The sequence below is a fragment of the Calidris pugnax genome, unplaced genomic scaffold (genome assembly GCF_001431845.1).
Source record: "Calidris pugnax isolate Ruff unplaced genomic scaffold, ASM143184v1 scaffold41, whole genome shotgun sequence".
Classification (NCBI taxonomy): Eukaryota; Metazoa; Chordata; class Aves; order Charadriiformes; family Scolopacidae; genus Calidris; species Calidris pugnax.
In genome coordinates, this window is record NW_015094509.1 from 10,150,349 (window position 1) to 10,174,446 (window position 24,098).

General features: G+C 37.2%; 1 protein-coding gene across 4 annotated transcripts in view; it reads left to right on the forward strand.

Moving 5' to 3' along the window:
- Positions 1-24,098, forward strand: part of VPS13B (vacuolar protein sorting 13 homolog B (yeast)) — a 461,850-nt gene that overhangs the window by 372,057 nt on the left and 65,695 nt on the right. For all 4 annotated transcript variants that reach the window (XM_014965404.1, XM_014965406.1, XM_014965405.1 and 1 more), the window contains exons 36-38: positions 1,529-1,728; positions 6,398-6,605; positions 6,944-7,128. In XM_014965404.1, coding sequence (XP_014820890.1) covers positions 1,529-1,728; positions 6,398-6,605; positions 6,944-7,128 — 593 coding nt within the window. The remainder of the gene's footprint in view (positions 1-1,528; positions 1,729-6,397; positions 6,606-6,943; positions 7,129-24,098) is intronic.

Consider the following 24,098-nt stretch of genomic DNA (forward strand, 5'->3'; position numbering starts at 1 on the left):
CTGTTATACATGAGACCAGACGCAGGGGTTCAGAAGCCAGCATAAATAACCCAGAGCTACCCAGTTGGTGACAACAGTCCCATTGATTGGCATGGGACAAAGGTTTGCTCAGGCCCATTCTTACTGAACTCCAAACTGCTCAAGGGAGAGATTCTTCTTGTTTGTGGTTTCCACTTGGGTTGAATACAATTCAACACCATTATTGCTATGGAGACTGTTGGACCACCTTCCTATTGGATGCTGGATTAAAAGTTAAAAAAAAAAAAAAGAAAAAATTGAATATATTTATTCCATTGTATAATTTTTTTCTCAGTATTACAAAGTCATAACTCCTAGGATGCAGACAGACTTCTTTCTGGATTCTAAAAGAGATTCATAGGAGAAGTTTGACTACCTGTATTCAAAACAGTGAGTTATATTTTTATGGGACTTTTAACCCAGCAAAAATATGAAAATATAAAAGGGAACTGTACCTTGAAACATCTGTATGTAAGCTTTAGAGGTTTTTTAATCTTTTGCCTTTGGTAAACATCCAGTGTCATTAGAAAAATAAGCTGTGGACTTATTAAGTTATGGTGACTTACAGTATTCAGAGTGTTGAGTCCAAGTACGAGCACCAGGAAAGGAAAAGTTGACCCAACCTCAGATGTAGTACTTTTCATGTAAATACACAAAAGAAATACAGAGTTATTAAGTATGGTTTGTTTTATTAAACAGTGATTTGCTGTAAGTTAAATTCACAAGAGATGTGACATTTCTAGATAGTGTTTCTTTCCTAAAAATGTTTGCCTTTAATGAGAATACCTAAGTTCTGTCATAAATCTAACCTGCCATTATCTTTTTTATGTTTTATAAAGCTATATAAAGTGCAAATAGTTATAATGTGAAAAGTTTAGATTAAACTATTTTTTAGGTAAATACATGTTATATATTTTGAATTACAGTAATTGTTTTGAATACTTGAATTCAAACATTACCCTTATTCTCCTGCTAAGCACTCCAAAGTCTAACAAAGCAATGTTTTATAACTAACCTGAACAAAAGCAGAGAGAATTGTTCAAAATAGCTATTTCCTATCCGTTTAAAATATCATCAAGTGAAGCAGCTGTTCTTGTTCTTAATAGACTCTTTTGAAAAAAATTTCATAGTTTAATGAAAAATGTCTCTTCTCTTAAACCTTAAAATGCCCACACATGTAAAAAGACATAATGTTTTGGCAAATAGTTCTTTGTAAGGAATGTGCATGAAACGTACCTGCTCCATAACTGCAACACTGTATAAAGCGTGCTCAATAGTGTCGGAAGAGCAAGTTAAAAAAAAAAAAAAAATCACAAGTCTTGTGGCCCAACTGTGATGCTGTTGCTGGGTGAGGAGAGCAATTGTCCACACAAGTATTTCCATGAAGTCGGTGGGACTACTTGTGTGAGAAATTAATTGCTTGCAGGCTCATGGTAAAGTGAATTCAGGAAATAAGCCCATAAATGTTGGGAGAATAACAATGAGCGGGATTAATTGTCTCTCTTTTTAGGAATCCATGGATCATCTTTTGTCCTTGACGTAAAGGATTTCCTACTGAAAACAAGTCTCAAAGAAAGAGCCAGATCTCTGATGGGCCCTTTTTGCTGCTCTGTTAATGTGGAAGCCAAGTGGTGTAAGCACAGTGGTGATCCTGGCCCAGAGCAATCTATTCCAAAAATATACATCGATTTGAGAGGAGGACTGCTGCAGGTCTGTATAAGATAGTTATGGTTCTATTATTGAGCTGGACTGGATTTGGGTGATTGAGATTTCATAAATAAATTGCATGAAAACCCGTAAAGCTTTGCAGCCTACAACAGTTCGTTGAGTTGGGGGGTTTCGCTTGTTTGTTTTGGGTGGTTTTTATTTTACCTTTTAAAATAAGTATCTAGTCTTTTCACGTAAAACTGTTGATTGAAAAATTGTGTACAGTGTTTTGTTTGGTTTGGTTTTAATACTGCTTAAGCCATGTATTGTAGCTGTATGTGTGTGTTCCCTTAAAACTATTGGATCAAATTACTAACACTTAATATCTAGGACCCTGTTCTGATGTGTGCGTGTTTGTCCATGAGCTATGTGTCTGTAATGCCTAGGGGTAGCTTGAAGAAATACATATCCTTTCTGTTTAAACTTACACCAGTTTCTCAGGGGAGTAATTATAAACTGTTGTTTGTAGCAATTAATACTCAGTTTTCCATGCTATCCTCTCCTTTTTGGAAGTGCCCACAACTTGAAACCAGTCCAAGAAGCATGGGAGTTCTTGAAATGAAAAATAGATTCTATGCGGCTTAAACAAGTGGGCTTTAAGATAGGTCTTGTTTTAATTATTTTTATTGTAGTATCTATACACACCAAATGTTTTAAAATAAATATATAAATCAAGCATATAAAACACAAAAAGGAAATTTTGACATTTAGTCGTGTCATTAGGTCTTTTCCCAGAATCGGCATTAGAAGTTCTTAAAACCACAGCACTGGGAATAGGGCTAATTGAATAATATGAATTTTAAAATACATATATCTTAATGAATACATAAAGTCAGTTTATTTCTCTGCTTCTTTTTTATTTGTTATTCACAGGTACTTGGCTGACTACTTCTACATAATAATAAACAGTAGGGAGGGAGGTTCCCCAAAACTTTGGGGTTTTGACAAGGACCAGAAAAATATCTATAAATCTGAGAAAGCCATTTATTATTAGAGTATACACTGGGATAACTAGCTTTTGCAGAAAACAATTAAGTATTTGGTCTGGCAGAATAGATTAGAGAATGCTGACAAGAGCATTAGCAATTCTGTTTCAAATTAATTTATTTATGACTAATGATTTTACCAGCTCTAAACGTGACCTCATGTTATACCACTGTTAATTTGTATTGCAGCAGAGCCTTAGAGAGCCTCTGTGAAATTGGTGCCCCATCTGTGAATATTGTAGTAGGAGTTCCATGCTCTGGAGTTCAGCTGCCTAAAAATAAAATAAATAAAAGTGGGGGGAAAAAGCATTCATCCCTCCTCTGTCAGTGGGGGACTGAGACCTCTGGGATGAGCTTAGGTGACACAGAGCTAGACCAAGGTGACACTAGGTGCTAGACCAAGTGTGGGGCCCTGAGGCCAGAGGTACTCTAGAAACTGCTCTTACTTCGCGAGATGACCTGGGTAGCCGGGGACTATTTAGCTCAGGACTAGCTGCAGCCATGTTTCAAGACAGTCTTGGTTTATTCCACAGGCTTACATGTAGATGCAGGAGAGGAAAAAGCTACCTTTTTGACAGCTGTACTATGCTCCTTTTGGGCATCTTCTGTTTTTCATATTTGAAAATTAGTATTCCCCAGTGGAAAAATTTACACTACTTGTTATGTGCACACCTGACTTGTTTGCTTTACTCTTACCCTTACCATGGACTTTTAAGAAGTTGTCGGGTGATTTTTATTTCATCCCACACTGGTTCTAAGTCTTAATTCTTCGTTCATTGCTATTTGATTCCTTGTCTTCCCTGTTGCTTCTGCACATGAAGACTAAAGGACTTGTCCCCGTTGACCTGATTCTCTGAAACAAGAGTTTGATTTGAGAAAAGCAGTGCTGCTTGTCAAAGCTAGGAACTTGCCTTTTATTTTGCTGTAAAGTGTCTGGACTTTGAATGTCAGTTTTTCTTAAATATTTTCCTAAATTTCTGTTTAAACTTAAAAAATGTCAAATTTTTAAACCTCACTCAGAATTTAGAGCACATCCAATTCATACGCTGTATATGCTTAATATTTGTGCTTGAGATCGTCTTTCATATGTCTTTCTAGTCATCGTCTTTGTTGTGTCACTTAGTTTTTAATGCATTCCAGAATTCCACTTTTGGAGCAACACGGTCTTTGAACAGTTCAAACTTTGCATCTTTAAGGTTTTTTTGTCATATCTTAAACTGCAAAACCTCTGACTAGTCTTAGCATTAGGTACTGCACTCAGCTGTAAGTTCTTGCGTATCAGTTTCAAGTTTTGTGCTCTTCCAGGCAGCATCAGTATCAATTGTAAGTGGTAAGAATTAATGCTTTACTTTGAATGATGAGAAGAACAAATTTGCCCAATGGTTTTGTAGAGATTTCTTGTTGCTCCTGTTCTTTATTTTGACACTATAGATCCTTGCAAGCACTTAGGGTATAATTGAACGGGCTGAAAGCTGTATGAAGCTCAGGGAAAAAAAGAGAGTTTATGGCCTTTGGAAAAAAGGGCAGGCCACTCAGGAAGATTATAAAGGTGTAGCAAAGTTATGCAGGGAAAAGATTAGAAGGGCCAAAGCCCAGCTTGAACTGAACCTGGCCTTGGATGTTAAAAACAACAAAAAGAAATTCTATAAATATATTAGCAGTAAGAGGAGGACTCAGGAAAGCCTCCATCCACTATTGGATATGGGAGGCAATGTAGTGACAAAGGATGAGGAGAAGGCTGAGGTACTGAATGCCTTTTTTGCCTCAGTCTTCAGTAATGGAGTAGGGTGTCCCCTGAGTACCCAGACCCCTGAGCTGGTAGATAAGGGCAGGGAGCAGAATGAAGCCCCTGTAGTCCAAAGGGAAGCGGTGAGGGACCTGCTCCAGCACCTAGACACAAACAAGTCTATGGGCCCAGATGGGATTCACCTGAGGGCACTGAGGGAGCTGGCGGAAGTTTTTGTATGGTTTTCTTTTGGGGTTTTTTTGGTTTGTTTTTTTTTTTTTTCTTATCAGAGTTAGGTTGATGGTTGGACTAGATGATCTTAAAGGTTCCTTCCAACCTAGACGATTCTATGATTCTATGATTTACCAGCAGGCCTGGCAAACTGGGGAGGTCCCAGCTGACTGGCATCTAGCAAATGTGACGCCCATCCACAAGAAGGGTCGGAAGGATGACGCGGGGAACTAGAGGCCTGTCAGTCTGACCTCGGTGCCTGGGAAGGCCATGGAACAGATCATCCTGAGTGCCATTACGCAGTGCATGAAGGACGCTCAGGTGATCAGGCCCAGCCAGCACGGGTTCATGAGGGGCAGGTCCTGCTTGACAAACCTGATCTCCTTCTATGACAAAGTGACCCACTTGCTGGATGAAGGAAAGGCTGTGGATGTTGTTTACCTGGACTTTAGCAAGGCCTTTGATACAGTCTCCCACAGGATCCTCCTGGAGAAACTGGCTGCTCATGGCTTAGATGGGTATACTCTCCACTGGGTTAAAAACTGGCTGGAGGGCCAGGCCCAGAGAGTGGTGGTAAATGGAGTTAAATCCAGTTGGCAGCCAGTCACGAGTGGTGTCCTACAGGGCTCGGTACTGGGACCTGTTCTCTTTAATATCTTTATCAATGATCTGGATGAGGGGATCGAGTGCACCCTCAGTAAGTTCGCAGACGACACCAACTGGGTGGCAGTGTCGACCTGCTGGAGGGTAGAGAGGCTTTGCAGAGGGATCTGGACAGGCTGGATCGATGGGCTGAGACCAACAGGATGAGTTTCAATAAGGCCAAGTGCTGGGTCCTGCACTTGGGTCACAACAACCCCAGGCAGCGCTACAGGCTTGGGGAAGAATGGCTGGAGAGCTGCCGGGCAGAAAAGGACCTGGGAGTGTTGGTTGACAGCTGGCTGAACATGAGCCAGCAGAGTGCCCAGGTGGCCAAGAAGGCCAATGGTATCCTGGCCTGTATCAGGAACAGCGTGGCGAGTAGGACCCGAGAGTACGGGTGAGTACCCCCTGTACTCGGCACTGGTGAGGCCTCACCTCGAGTACTGTGTCCAGTTTTGGGCCCCTTCCCACAAAAAAGACATTGAGGTGCTGGAGTGGGTCCAGAGAAGGATAACAAAGCTGGTGAGCGGTCTGGAGAGTAAATCTTATGAGGAGAGGCTGAGGGAGCTGGGGTTGTTCAGTCTGAAGAAGAGGCGGCTGAGGGGAGACCTTATCGCGCTCTATAACTACTTGAAGGGGGGGTGTAGAGAGGCAGGGGTCAGTCTCGTCTCCCAAGTCACACGAGATAGGACAAGGGGAAACGGCCTCAAGTTGTACCAGAGGAGGTTTAGATTGGATATTAGGAAAAATTTCTTCACGGAAAGGGTTATCCAGCATTGGAACAGGCTGCCTGGGGAAGTGGTTGAGGCACCATCCCTGGAGGTGTTCAACAGACGGGTTGACATGGTCCTCAGGAATATGGTTTAGTGGTGTGTGTAATTTATTTTTTTTTTGTCAGAGTTAGGTTGATGGTTGGACTAGATGATTTTTAAGGTCCCTTCCAACCTAGATGATTCTATGATTCTAAGTTCTTATTGGTTTGGGGAGGTTTTTTTCTTTCAAAAAAGACTCAGTATTTGTATGTGATTTTTTTGTCTTTTGTCTCTCTTTTTCTTTTCTTTCCTTTCTTTTTTTATTTTTTTAAAAGGTTTTCTGGGGTCAAGAGCATTTGAACTGTTTAGTTCTTCTCCAGGAGCTTCTATGGCAGTACCTCAATAAAAAGGGCAGTGTAGAGACACTGGTACCTGAACGTACACACCCCACTTGTTTTAATACGGAAAGGAATCAGGCCTCCAAAACTGAGCATACCTCAGATGATCTGAGAACAGGCCTGTTCCAATATATACAGGATGCAGGTAAGAAGAATATTGTTGTTCTCTTCTTTTTTCTTTTATTTTTTTTCGGTTATAAAGTAAATAGTAGTAACCTATTAAAGATTACTTGGTTCTTACAATGAATACTTGATTATTTTTTTTTTGGAAAAGCAATTGAAAAGACATCTGCTAGAATGAAAAAAATACTTTTTTTATTTCTTTCCATTAAGCTGCAATCTTTTAAAAGTCAGGGAAATTGCTTTTTTATTTTCTCTCCTTTTGATCCTGAGAGGTTTATTTTTAACTACTTTGGTCTCATAAACCGGCATGTTTCTTTCTAGAAATTATATAACAGATTATAGCTTTCTTTCATTTGACAGAAGCACAAAAACTGCCCAGTGCCTATGAAGTTGTGTTTTACAATGAAACTGAGGATAGTCCAGGAATGATGTTGTGGAGATATCCAGAACCCAGAGTGCTCACTCTTGTAAGAATTAACCCTGTTCCTTTTAATACCACTGAAGACCCAGATATTAGTACTGCTGACCTTGGAGATGTTCTTCAGGTGGGTAATGAGAGTTTTCTATTTCCATTAACAAAAGAAAATGTTACTGCTGTAAAGTGAATGTTTTCAAATTTAGGTTTATTAAAAATGAGCACAAAACAAATGTCAGGAGCTCTGTAAAATCAATACGAGGTAAATTCCAGAGCTTGAGCATATCTTTAGTTTTAAAACTACTTGTACAAACATTTTAACCGCTTACCTGTAAAGTTTTTCCATGACATAATAAGCTATAGCCAAATTTATCACTTCTGGTTTGCAAGCATGCAGGATTTTTATTCTGTGTTCCTGTGATTACACCCATCAGTCTTTACTTAAAGACTTACTTTGATTTGAAACTGAGACATGTGAGGAAACACCTGGTCTCAGATTGCCAAGATTCAGTGGAATCATTAAAATGTCCAATCTGGCCATCCTCTCCTGTGTCTGTGTTGGCAAATGGCTCTGCTTCTTCTGGTAAGATCCACAGGGTAGAGAGAAAAGATCCATTTTCTCTAGTTTTGCTTTGAGAGGGTTGAAGTGGGCAGTCCAGTTTGACTGTGTGAGATCATGGAATTTCCCTTCAAAGGAAGGCTGAGTGCTGCACACACAGAGCTGTGTGGCTCTGTGCCCCAAAAATGGACCATACCTCACGATTACACTGATTGCTCACTCTGAGAATTTTTTCTTTCTCAAGTATACAATCAGGTAGTTACATTCTCTCCTGTCCAGTGTAATTCATCTTTATATATTCGCTTACTCCTTGCATACCTATGTGGATATTTGCTCAGTTTTAATTTTGTTAATATCATTTTATTTTCTGTATTACAAATCAGATCTGTCATTTTTTTAATCCAAATCTACTTGTTGTTCAGAATGGTGGTGTAAGTCCAAGGAAATAAATATCTCCCAATTCTTCCTATTTGATCAGAAATATTGAATTATATTTCATTATTGCTGTAACTTTAAAATTTCTTTTAAAATTGAATTATGCACCAATATGCTTTGAGTTATGGGTAAGTAGGGTAATCTTCCTCAGATAAATGGTATAATGTTATTACTGTGCACATACTGTTAGTGAGATCATATAAGTGTCCTGCCAATTTCTTTGCCCTCTAGACAGTCAAATGTCAGCTCCTTTCAGTTATATGAAAATTAAAATGAAATGGGAAAAAATCAGCTCCCTTTGGCATGAGGTTTGAATCAAAGATCAAAATTGTGTTATTGTGACCCTATTAGGTCACTATGGAAGCCAGCGATTTGCCTTCTTTCAGGATGGTATTTTCAGAGCACAGCTCACCAAGGTTTTTGGTATAATTGCATTAAGCTCCCATTATAGATAACAGACATCATGAACATAATGTATGTGCTTGTGAATTAATATGACCCTGAACAGGGGGAATATCAATGGTTCTTCAAGTGGGCATACGCATCTAGACTTCTAGTAGCAACACATTCTTCTGCTTTGTGCAGAGAGAGGTGCAATTCTCTTTTATTTCTCCTGAGATTGCCTCGGACAGTCAAATAGAAACTGGGAAGCACTCGGCTACTAGTGGTCAGGTTCTGTCAACTTCCAGTGGTCTTCATGTAATTCTTCAGGTTTGCATTTAATCTTACACATTGACCACAGAGAACTGTTTCTATCAGTCGTCTTTAAGTTTGTGGTCAAGCATCACTTTATAGGTTCCCTCCATGATGCTTTTTACTGTGACAAACTCTCATCTTAAGGTCTGTCAACTTTATGATTAATTAATTCTTAGTAAGTCTTATATTACTATCTTGGGCTTTCAATTACAAGGGACGAGATGAAAGATATCATCAAAATTAGAGGACGTTTATTCAAAAAACTGTGCTCTTGGGCACATGAAGCACAGAAATGCCTACAAGAGGATCCACATTTTGGTAGTGGGCCATTAATTCTGGCAGTAATTGTTGCCTGGCTCTAGGTGGTGATTTATCACATTTTCCAGAGATGGCCACGCACCCACACAGAGCAGCTCTGCACAGTATAGATAAACAGCCATTTTAAACATAGACAATAGGGTTTTTTTATTAGTCTAACATATCTATGTGGGTGGAATAAGTCATACAGATCAATTTTACACATTCTTTAGGTAAACTGGATTTACAGAATACTTATCTCAAACTTTAGTTTCTCATTTAAATTAATCATGAGGCCTTTCATCATCTCTGCTTTTTTCGCCGTATGAATATATCTCTGTTTCTTAATATACTGCGTATTTAGTGCATATGGAAAATTCACCAAAAAAAATTAAAAAAAAAAGAGAAAAAAGATAAAACAACACTTCTATTTTATTCACTTCTTGACATAAAACATTAGAGGAACATCTGCCAGCCAAAGACTTCAGCTTTTTCGAAAAAAGACTCTAAATTTAAGGACAATAATGATATAAATGTATTAAAAATATATTTTAAAAACTCTCCCAGGACTGTGTATATCTTCAAATGCTAGGAGGACCCATAATGTCACCAGCTGTTTTACCAGTCTCCCTTAATCCTTTACTTCACTACATGAACCCAGACAAAGGTGCGCTTCTGTAGTTTGTCTTGAATTAAAACTTTGACAGTTGCATGTTCTTTCTTTCCAAGTAAGTTGGTGTGACATTTCATCTAGCTTTCTATCTTTGCTAAAATTCTTTTGGCATATCGTTTTAATCATAGGTAAGTTTTTTGTTTTTTATAGCTATTCTTCAAATTCCTGGAACTTGCAAAAGCTTCACCATAAAGAGAATTTTTCTAGATATTGAAGTTACGTGTCATCTGCTGCAGCCAAAGGATAAGCAAACAGCTTCAGATTGTAAGAGTTGATATGAAATATATTTTTTTTGTAAAATGTTACCTTGCTGCTATTTCTAATTTTCCCAAGAGCTTATTTTCTTGTACTTGTGTTGTTGCAAAGTAAGCTTTTTCACTTGTCAAGTTTTTAATTCTTTACTTTTTTGCAATCCAAACATTATTGCTTTTATTTGTGGAGGGACAAGGAAGAACTGATGTTTCTACCATGGCGTAGCATGTTGCATTTTCTTTAGCAATTTGAAATAGAATTTTGATCTATTTGCATGAAGGAAGTGAGAAAAAATCCTAGATGCACTTGTGAGAAACTGCATCAGGATTGTATTTCTTTTGTGAGATTGAGAGTATCTGAAGTTGTTGTTCTTTCTGTTTACCAGACATCGCAGCCCCTTTTTATTTAATTTTTAATCCCTCATTGTCCCATTGTCAAATGCTAAAAATGTTCTTTGGCACTATGTGATTTACTGTTCTTTCAGATAACTAGTATTTGATGAAACACCTTTAGACTTCCCTGGTGCCTCTTAATTTTTTAAGCAGTTCCTGTTCAGCAACACACAGTGTTTCTTATCCTCAGGCACTAAAGCCACTGTCTGGCATCACTTCTAGCCCTTTTTGACCTGGAGGCCTATTCTTATTTTACTCCTGTTGTGTCTGCATCACTGCCAAGATCTTTTCTGAATATACCTTCTAAAGATTGCTTTAAAGTTTATATAGTAGTATTTGCAAGTTCTTACTAATGAAGAAAGTACATACACAGGTATTGGTTTTGGAACACAAAATCAGTGTACTGAGGCAACAATCAATTTGCCACTGCTTACAAGTGTTTTGGGTGCAACTTTGTACAGCTTCAGGGTTCCATATCAAGAGAGACATGTGCTATGGATGTAGAATATTCCTCTGTCTTTTATAATTAACATCTTTTTAGTTTCTTGATCAAAACTATTAATTCTTGACTGTTCTGTCAGCTTCTGTTTCATTTCTGCTAATGGTTCTATGTTTTCCAGGTTGTGAGGTTTTTTTGATTGGTGTTTAGAAAGCTCTAGACACAGCTAAATATCTTAGTAAAGGTCAATATGAGATGAAGGAATACACACACAGGAGCAGTAGGATCATGTTCTCGTAAGAAGAAAAAGTAAATGGGCTGTGTCTTGTCGAAGTAATGTGATAAATATTGCTCTAATGTATAAAGGGAATCTACAGAAAAGACCTTCAGGCAGCAACTCCAATGTTGGTAAAGGCATACCCTTTTGATCTTTACTATTGCTGAGATTATTTTTCAAATACATGGGGAAAAGAAAGCATATTCCACCAATAACTTCACTTAAGGCAATGTATGTTTCATAAGAGTGAAGTTAATCCCAGCACTGACTCCATCTAATGTCATGTAAACCAGGGTAATCCATTACTGCCCAAATCAGCAAGGGCAAAGGGTACAATGGTGTTGATGTGAGAATCATATTCACACCTCAGGAGCAGAGGAAACTCCAAACTTGGAAAAATTTCGCAAAATTAATTCAAAAAATAACAAGCAAGTTGAACTAGCAATGCCATTACTTTAATTGGGACAAAATATTGAAGATTGACATTGGTAGATCAAAAAGGATACTGAGACTTTCTCAGTTACAACAGATGAAACTTTTAAATCATTCAAGTAGCTTGCTGATAAGAAGAAAGTCTTGTAGTTGAAGGTATGTGGACAAGCAACTTTAAAAGCCTATTTTATTATGTACTTAAAGAAAACATGTACACAAAAACAGAGAGACAAAGCCTACTGCTCTGCCTCCACAATAGTTAATGTTAACATTTAGGACAGTCTCTTGTGTAGAGAATTTCTATAGTAAAAATTGTGCAGATGTTTATAGATCTGTCTTAGCAAATATTCAGATGTGAGGACTTAAGGTATGCCTCAGTTTCCCAGTTTAACATTAAACTGTGTTCTACGAGGCAACCAGCTTGACATTATAGGGCAACAGGTCTTTTATTTGCTCTATGACATTCTTGTTCATAGCAGTTGAAGGTGGAATCTGTTGGTGGTGATGATTCTCATCCTTGTCCATTATGCCTTCCACTGAGGACTTTGAAGCATGGTAATAGATTTCAAGCAGAGTATGTTTTTAAGGTATATAAAATGTTTCCTGTAGGGGTATCAGAGTGGTTGAAGATACATGAGCAACTCAGGAACATGCTAGACATGCTAGACAGTCTAAATTGCAGAGCAAGGGCTTCATAGTCACTCTCCTCATCTCCCAAATGATGACGTCAGCTTGAGCTGGTTACAAGGACAGCTGAAAGAGAATTTACAGCTATTTCCTCCATCCTGATTGTTCTGGTTGCTTTGGAAATATAGCATTAGGAAGAAAGGAGTAAGAACAATTTCTAATTCCAGACAATAGTTTATGGTTATGCAGATAATGCCACTGTCCCAGAATATAAAGGATAATTGAAGAATAGATTCCACACCATAACAAGGGGCTGTATGTCAGAGCTGTTACATTATGTTAAATTCAAACATGCTTGTACAGTTCCTTGCATCTGTCAGGTTGCAGCAGTTGAGAAAGGATAAGTGTTCTTCATTTCTGTGGTATTCTTACAATGTGAAGGAGGGAATTGTAGGGAAAAAACATGGTAGTGATTCAGTAGTGACCTTTGAATTGTACAGATACAATGGGAGTTAGCTGCATTTAGGCATTTAAGCTCAAAGAAAGTGCTGTTGGATATCTGTGCTGTGAGGCTTAAAACTGTGCTTGCACTATGCTTCTAGATTCCCAAAGTCTTCCTGTGTCCTACTGCAGTCTTGTGAATCTCAGATTTACATATGCCTTTGCCTCTGATTAGCCTATGTTGTTTTACTTTTCTGATTTCATCTGGACCACATTTCTATATCATTTTTCTTTACCAAGAACAAGGTTGACAGGTTTGGATTGGCAGTGGAGAAAGCAAAGACTGAGGGGGGTTCAGCAAGATAGGAAAGCAATGTGCATGCCATCAAGGAGGGATTCTGCTTTTCTGTGCAAGCAGGTGAACAGGACATACAAGTGATTTCCTGTACAGCTGGAAGCCTGTTTTAGCTAGTGAACTTTTTACAGAGATGCTCAGTGTTTGCCATTCCATTGTAGAGTTATCTTTCCAATAAGGAGTATTGCTGGCACTGCTCCATATCTCAAACAAAAAGCTATGTATTGTCACAAGAACGTTTACACAAGTGGCCATGGATTCAAAAGGTGGAGAAAACCAGATTTGTCTAATCAAAGCGGCCATATAATGTGTAATGCTCCAAATTCTGAGCTCTCTGATTTATTTAAGCTGCATCACCAATACAGACTTAAAATTCTTTTTCCTGGATTGTCATCCAGTGAGAGATACAAGCTGTTAAAGCTTAAAAGACAAAAGGAGGATAATCTATGGCATTTGTTCGTTTCTCCATGTGAAGTTAAAATAAAATATCTACAGAGCTATACCCTGACAGGTTTTTGTATTTGAGGATGTTTCCCTTGCATACCTGCCAGGATTCCTGTTGCATGCAAGCGTAGTCAGCATTATAACAGCTGATGAAAAGATGAATGTGTGCTGAGGTCTCCTTTTTTGGCCTTTCTTCTTTATACTGTCTCCTAATAAACAGAGCACTGGTTCCTGGTTTAGAAAAGTGGTGATTAAATTAACCAGATCTCAAGGTCTACTGGAGAAAATAAGGGCAGTGAGTATAGTTCTGAGGTTCCAAGGGCTTAACTGAGATTCAATAAAGAAAGACTAGGTAAATGATACCACTCTGGTAAAATTCACTCAGAGCATTTGCTGGGCTGGTGAAATCTCTTTTAGGAGAAGGTAAATTATTTCCAACTTCCCAAGGCTAGGATTCAAAAAATTGTCTGTTGCATTGCCTTACATGCTTACACTATTTGAAGAAAGCATTTGCAAACTCTGCAGTCTGAAATCTGATTTTTTTGACACTGTCAGCCAATAAACAGTCATTTTCTAACACCTTGTGGTTGTTTAAACAGTGGCTTAAGGAAGCATGAGCTTAAGAATGATTGACATTAGACCTACTGTAAGTCATTATTTCAGGAAAGATTTGACATGACAGTCAACAGGAAAATAATTATGATCAATGTCAAAGACATTCATTTTTCCTTTTAGCGGAGAATACCTCATTTTTGGCTGGCTCTGCTTCCTTTTTACTTTCGTTCCCTGTTGGGGCTACAGTGTTCAGCTGGGCATTTGAGAGTCTGGGAAAAGAGCTTTTTGGGAAACCACAAATTTTATTCATGTTTGATTTATTTCTTACATTCCCAAAGCAACAACTATTTTGGAAATCCAGATGATCTGTGTGTGACAGGTTAGTGATTTAAGTTCATAGTGTTATTAGATAATAAGCTGTAAAGTTCAACCATGCTTATCGATAAACCTGTCGGTTTGCAGTTTTTTGAATCTACTGCCGTGCATTTCAGTACTATCTTCAAATATTCAGGATTTTTAGATGGATGGCAAAATAATTTGTCTAGCTGTTGTGAATTGCTCAGGAAGCAAATTTGGTGCTTTGCCTGGGATTCTGCTTTTTAAAAACTTAATATTTCTTGATCATTCTACCTCTTGATATTCAAAATGACTGTACTAGTCGTGCTATACATAGACCGTATATGGTGGTTTTGTGATCTCTCTACTGTATGAAGAGTTGCAACAAGCTTGAACCAAAACAATACAGTATAACTATTGAGCATATCTGGTAATAATCTGGAACTGTAAGGAATGCCTTTTATTCTAATGTAGGAAACTGCTTTCCTGTCAGTGGAAGCAGCGTTTGCATCCCTGCCTGTGTACAAAAATGGACACACAGGTCATCATGTGAACAATGGTCCGTTTAAGAGGGCTGAAGGCTTGCTTTTAGCTTGAGCCACTTACACATCAGATAATCTGGACATGAGCAAGTTTTGTGATGCTGGGCAGACTTTTGCATGTGTTTTTGAAAACTAAGACTCTCTGACGATTAATGATAAGTATTGTCTTCATTTTCGTGCAAGGAAGGAAGCAGGGGCCAAAGGAGTAGAAGTGCTACACAGTGAGACTTAAGCAGATGTTGAAACAGAGCCCATTTTCTTTAGGAATTCCAGCTTTAAACATTATTTGTGAACTTCCTTGCCTGAGAGTAGGATTATCTCAGACTTTACTATTTTGTTACTGTATTTTGTGTGTATAATCTTAATTATTTTGCTGTGTGATCTTAGTGTTCACTGCATTGAGATGAGACTGTATCGTTTGGCCTACAGTTTGTGTGCAGTCTGCAGGGAGTTAAGCGTAACTTGTTGGGAATGTTAATGGAAGTTGTGCATAATTTGCCTGTGCATCACACTGAAATTTACCCTTTGGGGTTACTGAGCCAGTGAAAATTCTACTGGGTGCCAGAGGACTGACGAAACCATCAGATTATCTTAATGACAGATTTACACTCTCCTCGTGTTCTGTACTTTTCAGATTTTGTAACTCTGATTTATGAAACTTTGCAAACCAAAGTCCTTCCTGCCGTACACTGATCTTGTGGTACTTCTTGTAGGAATGGGGCTTTACTGTGGTGAGAATATGTGGTCAAAATAACCCATATACTGAAAATTACACAGTACTTCATGTATTAATAGACTGCTACCCTCGATCCCAGAGGTGACTACATTTCAACAGTATAGTGCTTATATTATTAATAAATACTGAAGCTTAGAAAATGAAAAGTCTTAAACAAATGTGAAAGATTGCTCCTGCATCAGAAAAAGAGAGTAAGTATTGCAAGAAGTAGGCACGTCCCTAATGTAAGATCTCCTGTCTGTATACTTTTGTTTCTCAATACTCACAACAATACATTAAGACCCTAATAAATTAAATTAAATACTCTTGCTTTTGCTATTAGAAGAGCGAGTGATCTTCACATAAACTCAGTCCCAAGATGAATGACAATTAATTGGGAAAAAAAATGGGTTTGACTCTTAGTAGTACATACATTTTCCTTTTTAAAAAGTCCTGCAGAAATCTTCTCAGTTTTAGCATAGTGCTATTCTTTTCTTCCTTAACAGAAGCTGTTAGTGTGTTTAGTGTAATTTTTCCATAGTAAAAAAAGCCAGTATCTGTGACAGATTACATTACTATACACACCTGCATTCGCTCTGAACCTGCTAGCCTGATAAATTGATAAGATAAGTTGGTCACATGTTGTTTTAAAAAGCCAAAGAACATAGTTCCTAATAAAAGAATGCTACATATTTCTTCTAAAAGGTTAAAAAGCATTTCTCAGGGCTCTTAAATTACCATATTCTGATACCAAGGGAAAATAAAACCTGGGCTTAGAGTCTTGTTTGTACTTAGAGGGCTTTCCGGACAGGAAGGCAATCTTGATGCAATTCAGTAAGCCACAATACCAGTGGGGCATTACAGGTGAAAAATTTGCAGCTGTACCCCTCACCACAATGTATTACAACTGTACAGTGGAATATTTCCTGTACAGAAATAGGGCTTGGTTAACTTTGTTTCCCAAGAGTAGATCACATTAAAATGTTATAAAATCATGATTTCCTGCATTTGAATACTTGTGGTTTCTCAACTGGTTCCAATATTACAAAGGGTTTTTTATAGCTTCTATTAGTTGAAGATGTATAGAAGCTTTTTTCCAGTCAGCTAAAAGGCAGTTATGTATTTTTAAAGAACAGTTTCTCTCAGAAGACAGGAGTTTTCTTTCACATCTCTTTATTATAACTCTATTTAATATTTATTTTATAAACTGCAGAACAGATGTAAATTTAAATAAAATGAAATAAATATGCTAATAGGATCATAAATGAATTTGTTAAATGGAGTTGAAAGAGCTGAGGTATATGTTATTACTCAGAAAGCAAAAGAGTAGTTATTTTCATTATTCAGCCAAAGACCTCAGGATGGATAGGGGAAAAAATTAATTTAAGCAGATACTGCATATTCAATTTTAAAGGGAGCCTTTACAGTTTAAAAGTTCTAGCTTTATGACAAAATTTGTTAAACCAAATTCAAAGAGAAATAAAACAAATTCTGTGAAGAAATTTTATGTGGGATAATTTTGAAAAACTTTTCCAGTTGTGGTATCTGATTATCCCTGAGTGTTGAAAATTGAGAGTGCACCATAGTGGAATAACTGCCCAAATTATTTGGGTACGTAATATATCAAAATGGTGTCAAAGTACGGAAAACTGTAATAAAAATACAAAAGAGATTGAGCCAGGGGACAGCAAGTACTTTGTACAGACAGAACGTTTTTAATCTTAGTGCTACTGCTAATCCTAATACTACTAATACTGGTTATATTTTTACCTCACTGTAAACCACTACGTCTTTGGTTTTGGTGGGTTTTTTTTTTTTTGGATCTTCATGAAAGGGGAAAATTGGTGGTCTGTAGCTGTGGCAGGAGCAGCTGCTGATACAGTACAGTCTTAGCCCTAAGGAACGCTAAAAAAATTGTTATCTAACAGGGAGTTTGGTTTGTAGCACAATTTCACAATACCAATCACATAAGATAAACAGGAATGTGGATGTTGAGATGTCCAACATTTGTGCAAAATGTTGTTCCACTAGTCAGATTGGATTGTGTGTGTTGTGTGAACAGGCATATTACAGAGGTTTTACTCTGTTTAATATTAGTTTTATTTTAAGTGTGTTTTCTACATAATATACTTTTCTACAAGGGTTTTTTTGTATAAATAATGCTTCAAAATTTAAAAGTAATGATCTTGGTAGTTATTGCCAAGAATTTTTCCCTAATAAAAATCTGGATAAAGCTTTTTATTTCCTACTACTGCGACTTCTGTTCACCTAACGAGAGAATTGTATTTTTAAGGCAGTTGGCCCTAAGACAGTAAAATATCCTAATAACAGAATAGCTTTATTACAGAGCAATCAGTTTATTCATGCTCAGGAAGCTGGAGTTAAAATCTCAGCATGGGTTGGCGTCTGACACAAAGTGCTAGTTTGTATTGTATTCTGCCTCTGCTTCACTTAGGTGGCCCTGCTTGGAAAAGATAAAACACACACACGCTTCCTGTCTTCTGTGTGCGTTTTCTTGTACAGTAGTTGTTTCTGGAACAAGCCTAACTTCATTTCCAAGAGGAAGCGCCCACCATCTGAGGGACTGAGGTTCAAGAAATGAGCATTTATTCTGTAGAAGGCTATTTTCTAGCAAAAACATGAATCAAAAGGAAGCATCGCTGAAAGCAGCGTTAAGCACATTCTTCTGTAACCCAGCTGTTAATATCTATCTTTCTTTCTCAGCTGGACAAGATGTATTTTGCAGCCTAAGAGATCTGCATGTGTATAGTTTAAAGATCTATTTTTTATATTGAGTTTAAAAATTAGATGCTCTGGTGTTTAAGTAGTAAAACAATAATACTTTCATATACCTTTCATTCAGCAACCTCAAAGCAGTGGGCAGATGGCTGTAGCTTTTTCCTAGAGGCAAAAAAAGATGTCTGTGAAAGAGATGAGAAAATTGGTGGTCTGTAGCTGTGGCAGGAGCAGCTGCTGATACAGTACAGTCTTAGCCCTAAGGAACGCTAAAAAAATTGTTATCTAACAGGGAGTTTGGTTTGTAGCACAATTTCACAATACCAATCACATAAGATAAACAGGAATGTGGATGTTGAGATGTCCAACATTTGTGCAAAATGTTGTTCCACTAGTCAGATTGGATTGTGTGTGTTGTGTGAACAGGCATATTACAGAGGTTTTACTCTGTTTAATATTAGTTTTATTTTAAGTGTGTTTTCTACATAATATACTTTTCTACAAGGGTTTTTTTGTATAAATAATGCTTCAAAATTTAAAAGTAATGATCTTGGTAGTTATTGCCAAGAATTTTTCCCTAATAAAAATCTGGATAAAGCTTTTTATTTCCTACTACTGCGACTTCTGTTCACCTAACGAGAGAATTGTATTTTTAAGGCAGTTGGCCCTAAGACAGTAAAATATCCTAATAACAGAATAGCTTTATTACAGAGCAATCAGTTTATTCATGCTCAGGAAGCTGGAGTTAAAATCTCAGCATGGGTTGGCGTCTGACACAAAGTGCTAGTTTGTATTGTATTCTGCCTCTGCTTCACTTAGGTGGCCCTGCTTGGAAAAGATAAAACACACACACGCTTCCTGTCTTCTGTGTGCGTTTTCTTGTACAGTAGTTGTTTCTGGAACAAGCCTAACTTCATTTCCAAGAGGAAGCGCCCACCATCTGAGGGACTGAGGTTCAAGAAATGAGCATTTATTCTGTAGAAGGCTATTTTCTAGCAAAAACATGAATCAAAAGGAAGCATCGCTGAAAGCAGCGTTAAGCACATTCTTCTGTAACCCAGCTGTTAATATCTATCTTTCTTTCTCAGCTGGACAAGATGTATTTTGCAGCCTAAGAGATCTGCATGTGTATAGTTTAAAGATCTATTTTTTATATTGAGTTTAAAAATTAGATGCTCTGGTGTTTAAGTAGTAAAACAATAATACTTTCATATACCTTTCATTCAGCAACCTCAAAGCAGTGGGCAGATGGCTGTAGCTTTTTCCTAGAGGCAAAAAAAGATGTCTGTGAAAGAGATGAGATTAGCTAAGAAATTGAGATATTTTAATTATTACTGTCTTAAATGGCAATGACATCTGTGTCTGAGACCTGTCGGCATTATGACTATATATATAGTGAATAATGGGTATGATCATTTATGGTAATGTGACAGCTTGTGGAAGTGCATCAGTGTTGGCCCCCTGCTCAGCAGCAGAGCTCTGCTGTAGAAAAACACCTAGTGATAAGTGGTGTGCACTCAAGGCTTTTCAAGTCCAAATTAGCAAAGTAGTCTAAAGCTGGGAGGATAACATCAGGTCACAGGGAAATCTAGAAGCGTGTGATCATGAAAGCCTTTAAAAAGCACATATGGATCAACAGGCATTTCTCTCCCGTTGCTTTTTTATTATTGCACATAACTTTAAGTGGGAATGAGGAGTATCCATGTGGTCAATAGGGTGCACAGCACATGGATGAAAATATTAATATGTAACATACCGTTAACAGATTCTGTATCATTTCTTGACCCCCAGTTTCCAAATAGGAATTAAATTATTCTGGTACAGATAATGTGTGACACAATATATGATGAATAAGAAAAAACATGATCTGTCACATTGTAGTGCATTAGTGGGAATACTTCATGTTGGTTATTAATACTGTCTTACTGATAGGTTAACAAGCGTGCAGGAAATTACTTGAAGGATGCAGGTTTTTAAGGGAGTTTTTGAGTTTGATTGGAATTTTTCCTTTTGGGGTGAATGTATATGACTGAGGTTTCAGCTCTGCTGAAATTGAGACCGGCTCTATTTGTAGAAAGTTGATGTATGTTCACAGAGGTGATTCTTGTAATGTCTGTTAGTGTAATGTATATGAAGACTTTTTTCTTAAAATGAATCCAAACAAGAGATTCACAGAGAACAGGAAATCCGTACTTTCTTAATTCAAAAGATTTCTGCTACAAGGTAACTATTTTGGCTGGGTTGTTTCTTTGTGTCCTGTACTGGAACTGTCACTCAGAGGCAGCTGCTTTCTTTCCTATCAGAATTTGTTAATACACCATTTTCATTCTTCATCAGAAGAGTGCCATGCAACTTTCAGATCTCCTGTGTCTCTAGTCCACAGTACTAAAGAGAAAAAGAGGGAAACTTCAAATTATCTGCTTCGTTTTATACTGATTTATCTTACTAACACTTTTTGTTACAATTACTTAGAGTTTAGACTGTTTTCATTAAGCTTTTCACTTCTGCTTCTGATCTCTGTTAATGCTGCTGGAAAAAAAAAAAACTATTTGGCTGCTGTTTTGCTCTCTTGCCATAATTGTCCTTGTAAATAAGTGTTTGTGTCCCTGTACATGGTTTTCCCGCAAAAGGGAACTTGAAGATTCTTGAATAAATCTGATCCCACAGTTAAGTGATAGTTTTTGCATACCTAAGTGATAGGGGCTGTACAGTAATGGTTCTTTTTGCATTTTGCAGGTGAATAAAATCATTGCAATTCAAGCTTTCTTTGAGAGCTAGGAAAACAGACAAAAAGCTCTGGAGAATTGTCTGTTGAAGAAGCATGCTTGTTGTTAGCAAAGAAGCTTGTGGTTAGATGTGCTTCATTACTGTTTAGTTTTATAGAGACAGCACATGTGGTCACTTTTTCTGAGAGGTAACAATTATCTGAATTACAGCTTAGGTTTTATTCAAATATTTTAAGGTAAAAGTACCATATGTAATTCTACATATGGGGAATTTTTTGTTGCAGCTAATTCACTTATTCCCACTGCCTATGACTCAGTTCTGGCGTTATAGCCCATTTCCAGGCTTTAACAACTATTATTTTTGGCAGCTAATATTGCCCAAAGCTACCATCTTTCCTTAAATTTACTCGGATCAGGCATTAGTAATAAACCCCCTAGAACAAATAAAGCTAGATATGTAGGAATCAAAGATTCTGAGTCAACTAAGTCTTTTGCAAACTTCAAACTAGAAAGCTTACAGTTTGGGCAGTCCCCAACACGAGCTGTATTTTGTATAGGCAATCACATAAAGCATGTCTTTGACTTTTTACTTCTCATGTGCAGGTGGTGTCTTGAAACATACTGTCTCTTGCTCTGGTAGATTTCTGAACATATTACAACACAGTTAGGAAAAAAATTCCTGAGCAAAAATAAAGAGAAATATCTTTTCAATGTACCAGCCTGCTTTAATTGTTAGGTGATACGTTCTTTCTGGATACACATACTGCTGAGTCCAGTGTACCTATTTTTTTTTTTATTATTTTTAAACAATATATATGAAATCTGGTTTTGTTTTTTTTCAAGTTTTGCTCTGCCGTTATTTTCAGTCTTTATTTTCCAGTCACTCCATATTACTTTCTTCTAGCCTTACTGATAGTTTCATATTTTTCTTATTGTAGTGCCATTTCTGAAATTCCTTTATTGTGCTCTTTTACTTGTTCTCCCAGCTCATTAATTGCAGTGGGAAAAGAATTCATTACCTTCCTTAGCCTCTTTTAAAATGCCCAGTATGTGCCATTCTGAACCAATTTTGTAAGAAGCTCACTAGGGAGACTTGCATATTTAAAAAAAAGAAAAGAAAAAGTTTTGTTGTGAGATGTAATCTAAATAAAATAAATACCCTAAATAATAGGATAGCTTTATGAGACTTTTGTTGCATACATGTTATTCAGCAACATTGACAAGAAAAGATAACTGAGGTGTTGATAGGAAATAGAAAGCACAAAAACAAACCATGTATTCAAATATATTGAAACAGATTCCTAAAAAATCTCATGGTATTTTGAGGATTAAGATTTAAAAATATGCAGAAATAAATTCTGCTGTATGTAGAATTACCTGTCCAACCATGAAAGGCTGCAACATTTTTTCAAAAATTATACAGATCCTGTTGTGATTATATAATTCCAAGACTTTATGCTGTAGGAAATATGCCAATTATCGCAATTTTTTAAATAAAATCAAATGTTTATCACCAATGGAGACTCTGGAGGTTTAGAAAAGATGTGTGTGTGAATGACTCCACAGTGTAGTATGAAAGCTAGTGAATGATGGTTGCTGGTTTTGTGTTTATCATTAATGTAGGGGAATTCCTTGGATATATCCATAATTGAAGGGTAGGAATATTGCTGTGGTATTCTAATTTTGAGTGTTTGTCCACAGGCATTAAAGGTTAAAATAATTCAGCAATGAGAAGTTTTGAAGAAATCTAAAACTCTGTAGTGACACTGAGAGCAAAAAAATAAATGTAGTGTGAGTTTGAAATATGGCTACAAACACCATAATGTGATATTTTATATTGCTGCGGTTGTGCACGGTAACATTGTAGAGTTAGCAACACAGAACCAGGAAAGATGTTTTCTGGGTCATCAAGCCCAGCTCCAGCTTGCTCCCAGTGGGGCAATTCTTGTTACTATCTCCGTCTTATTAACAAATCAAGCTGTCCTCAAACTGTCCGACCTTCTTCTGTTCAGGTTTCTAACCTTACACTTTATTTATAGAGCAACTCAGTTTTGACCCATAGCTTCTATAGACCTTTTCTTCTATTAACTATTTCTCTCCAGAGGTGGATGGGTAGAGAAATCACATTCCTTTTGTTTTGCTGATTTTGGTCTTCAAATGTGCACAGACACCAGTGTGAGTTAACAAGGTTTTAACATGAAGAATCGGAAATGCGTGCCGCATTCTAGATGAGGCCCCACTGGTGCCCTATACAAGTCAATTAATATTTGTCCCTTGCTTTTGGAAATATATCACTTGATGTCTCTCAGGGTGGCATTTATTTTTTCCAGGCATCATCATACTGTCTCATAATTTTCCAGATGACCTTTATATCTTCACCATTTCCAGTTGAATATGCAAAGAAATGTGTTGCTATCTTTATGACGTGCTTTTTGATGTTAAATCAATCAATTTTCTCCAGCTCTAGTCTTTGAAATTAAATCAGCACTCCTGATTGATATTGTTATCCTACTCTGTTACATACGTTACTGGCATCAGAGTTTTGCTGGCAGGTATCAGATACTTTTTATTTTCCTCTGTCCTGACCTAAAATAATTTTATTTTGTGGTTGCATTTTTCAGTCTTCAGGTATCATTGTGACTTGACAGATGTAGTAAAAATCCATGTGTCAGGTGGTTCCACATGTTAATTTTTTTTAGAATTCCTCGGTGATTATTTATGTTCCCTTGCCCTCCCAAGCTTGAAGTACTGAGCTCCCTGAAATTTCTTTCTTAACCTTCATTCCTGTTAATTAATCAGCCTGTTGTCACCTGCATGTGCATTATAGTCCTTACTGAGTAACATGGAAGAGTACTTAGGGTTTTTTTTTTTCTAGCTGTGCCTAGATTTACTTGCATCTCTACCACATTCTTACTTTTTTCCTGGTTATTTATATGTGTACTGTGTACACAGACAGACAGGGATAAAAAAAGTAATAGAAAATACACATGCATTTTTGTTTACTATTTATGTCAACTTGACTTTTAGTGTTTCTTGAGCATGTACAAGTACTGTAACTGTGGATTTCTGTATCTTAATTCTAAAATCTTCATTATCTTACTGAGTTTGCATTTGTTTTAAATTCATATTATTCACTTTCATGCTATTACCCACCCCACCCCATGCCACCCC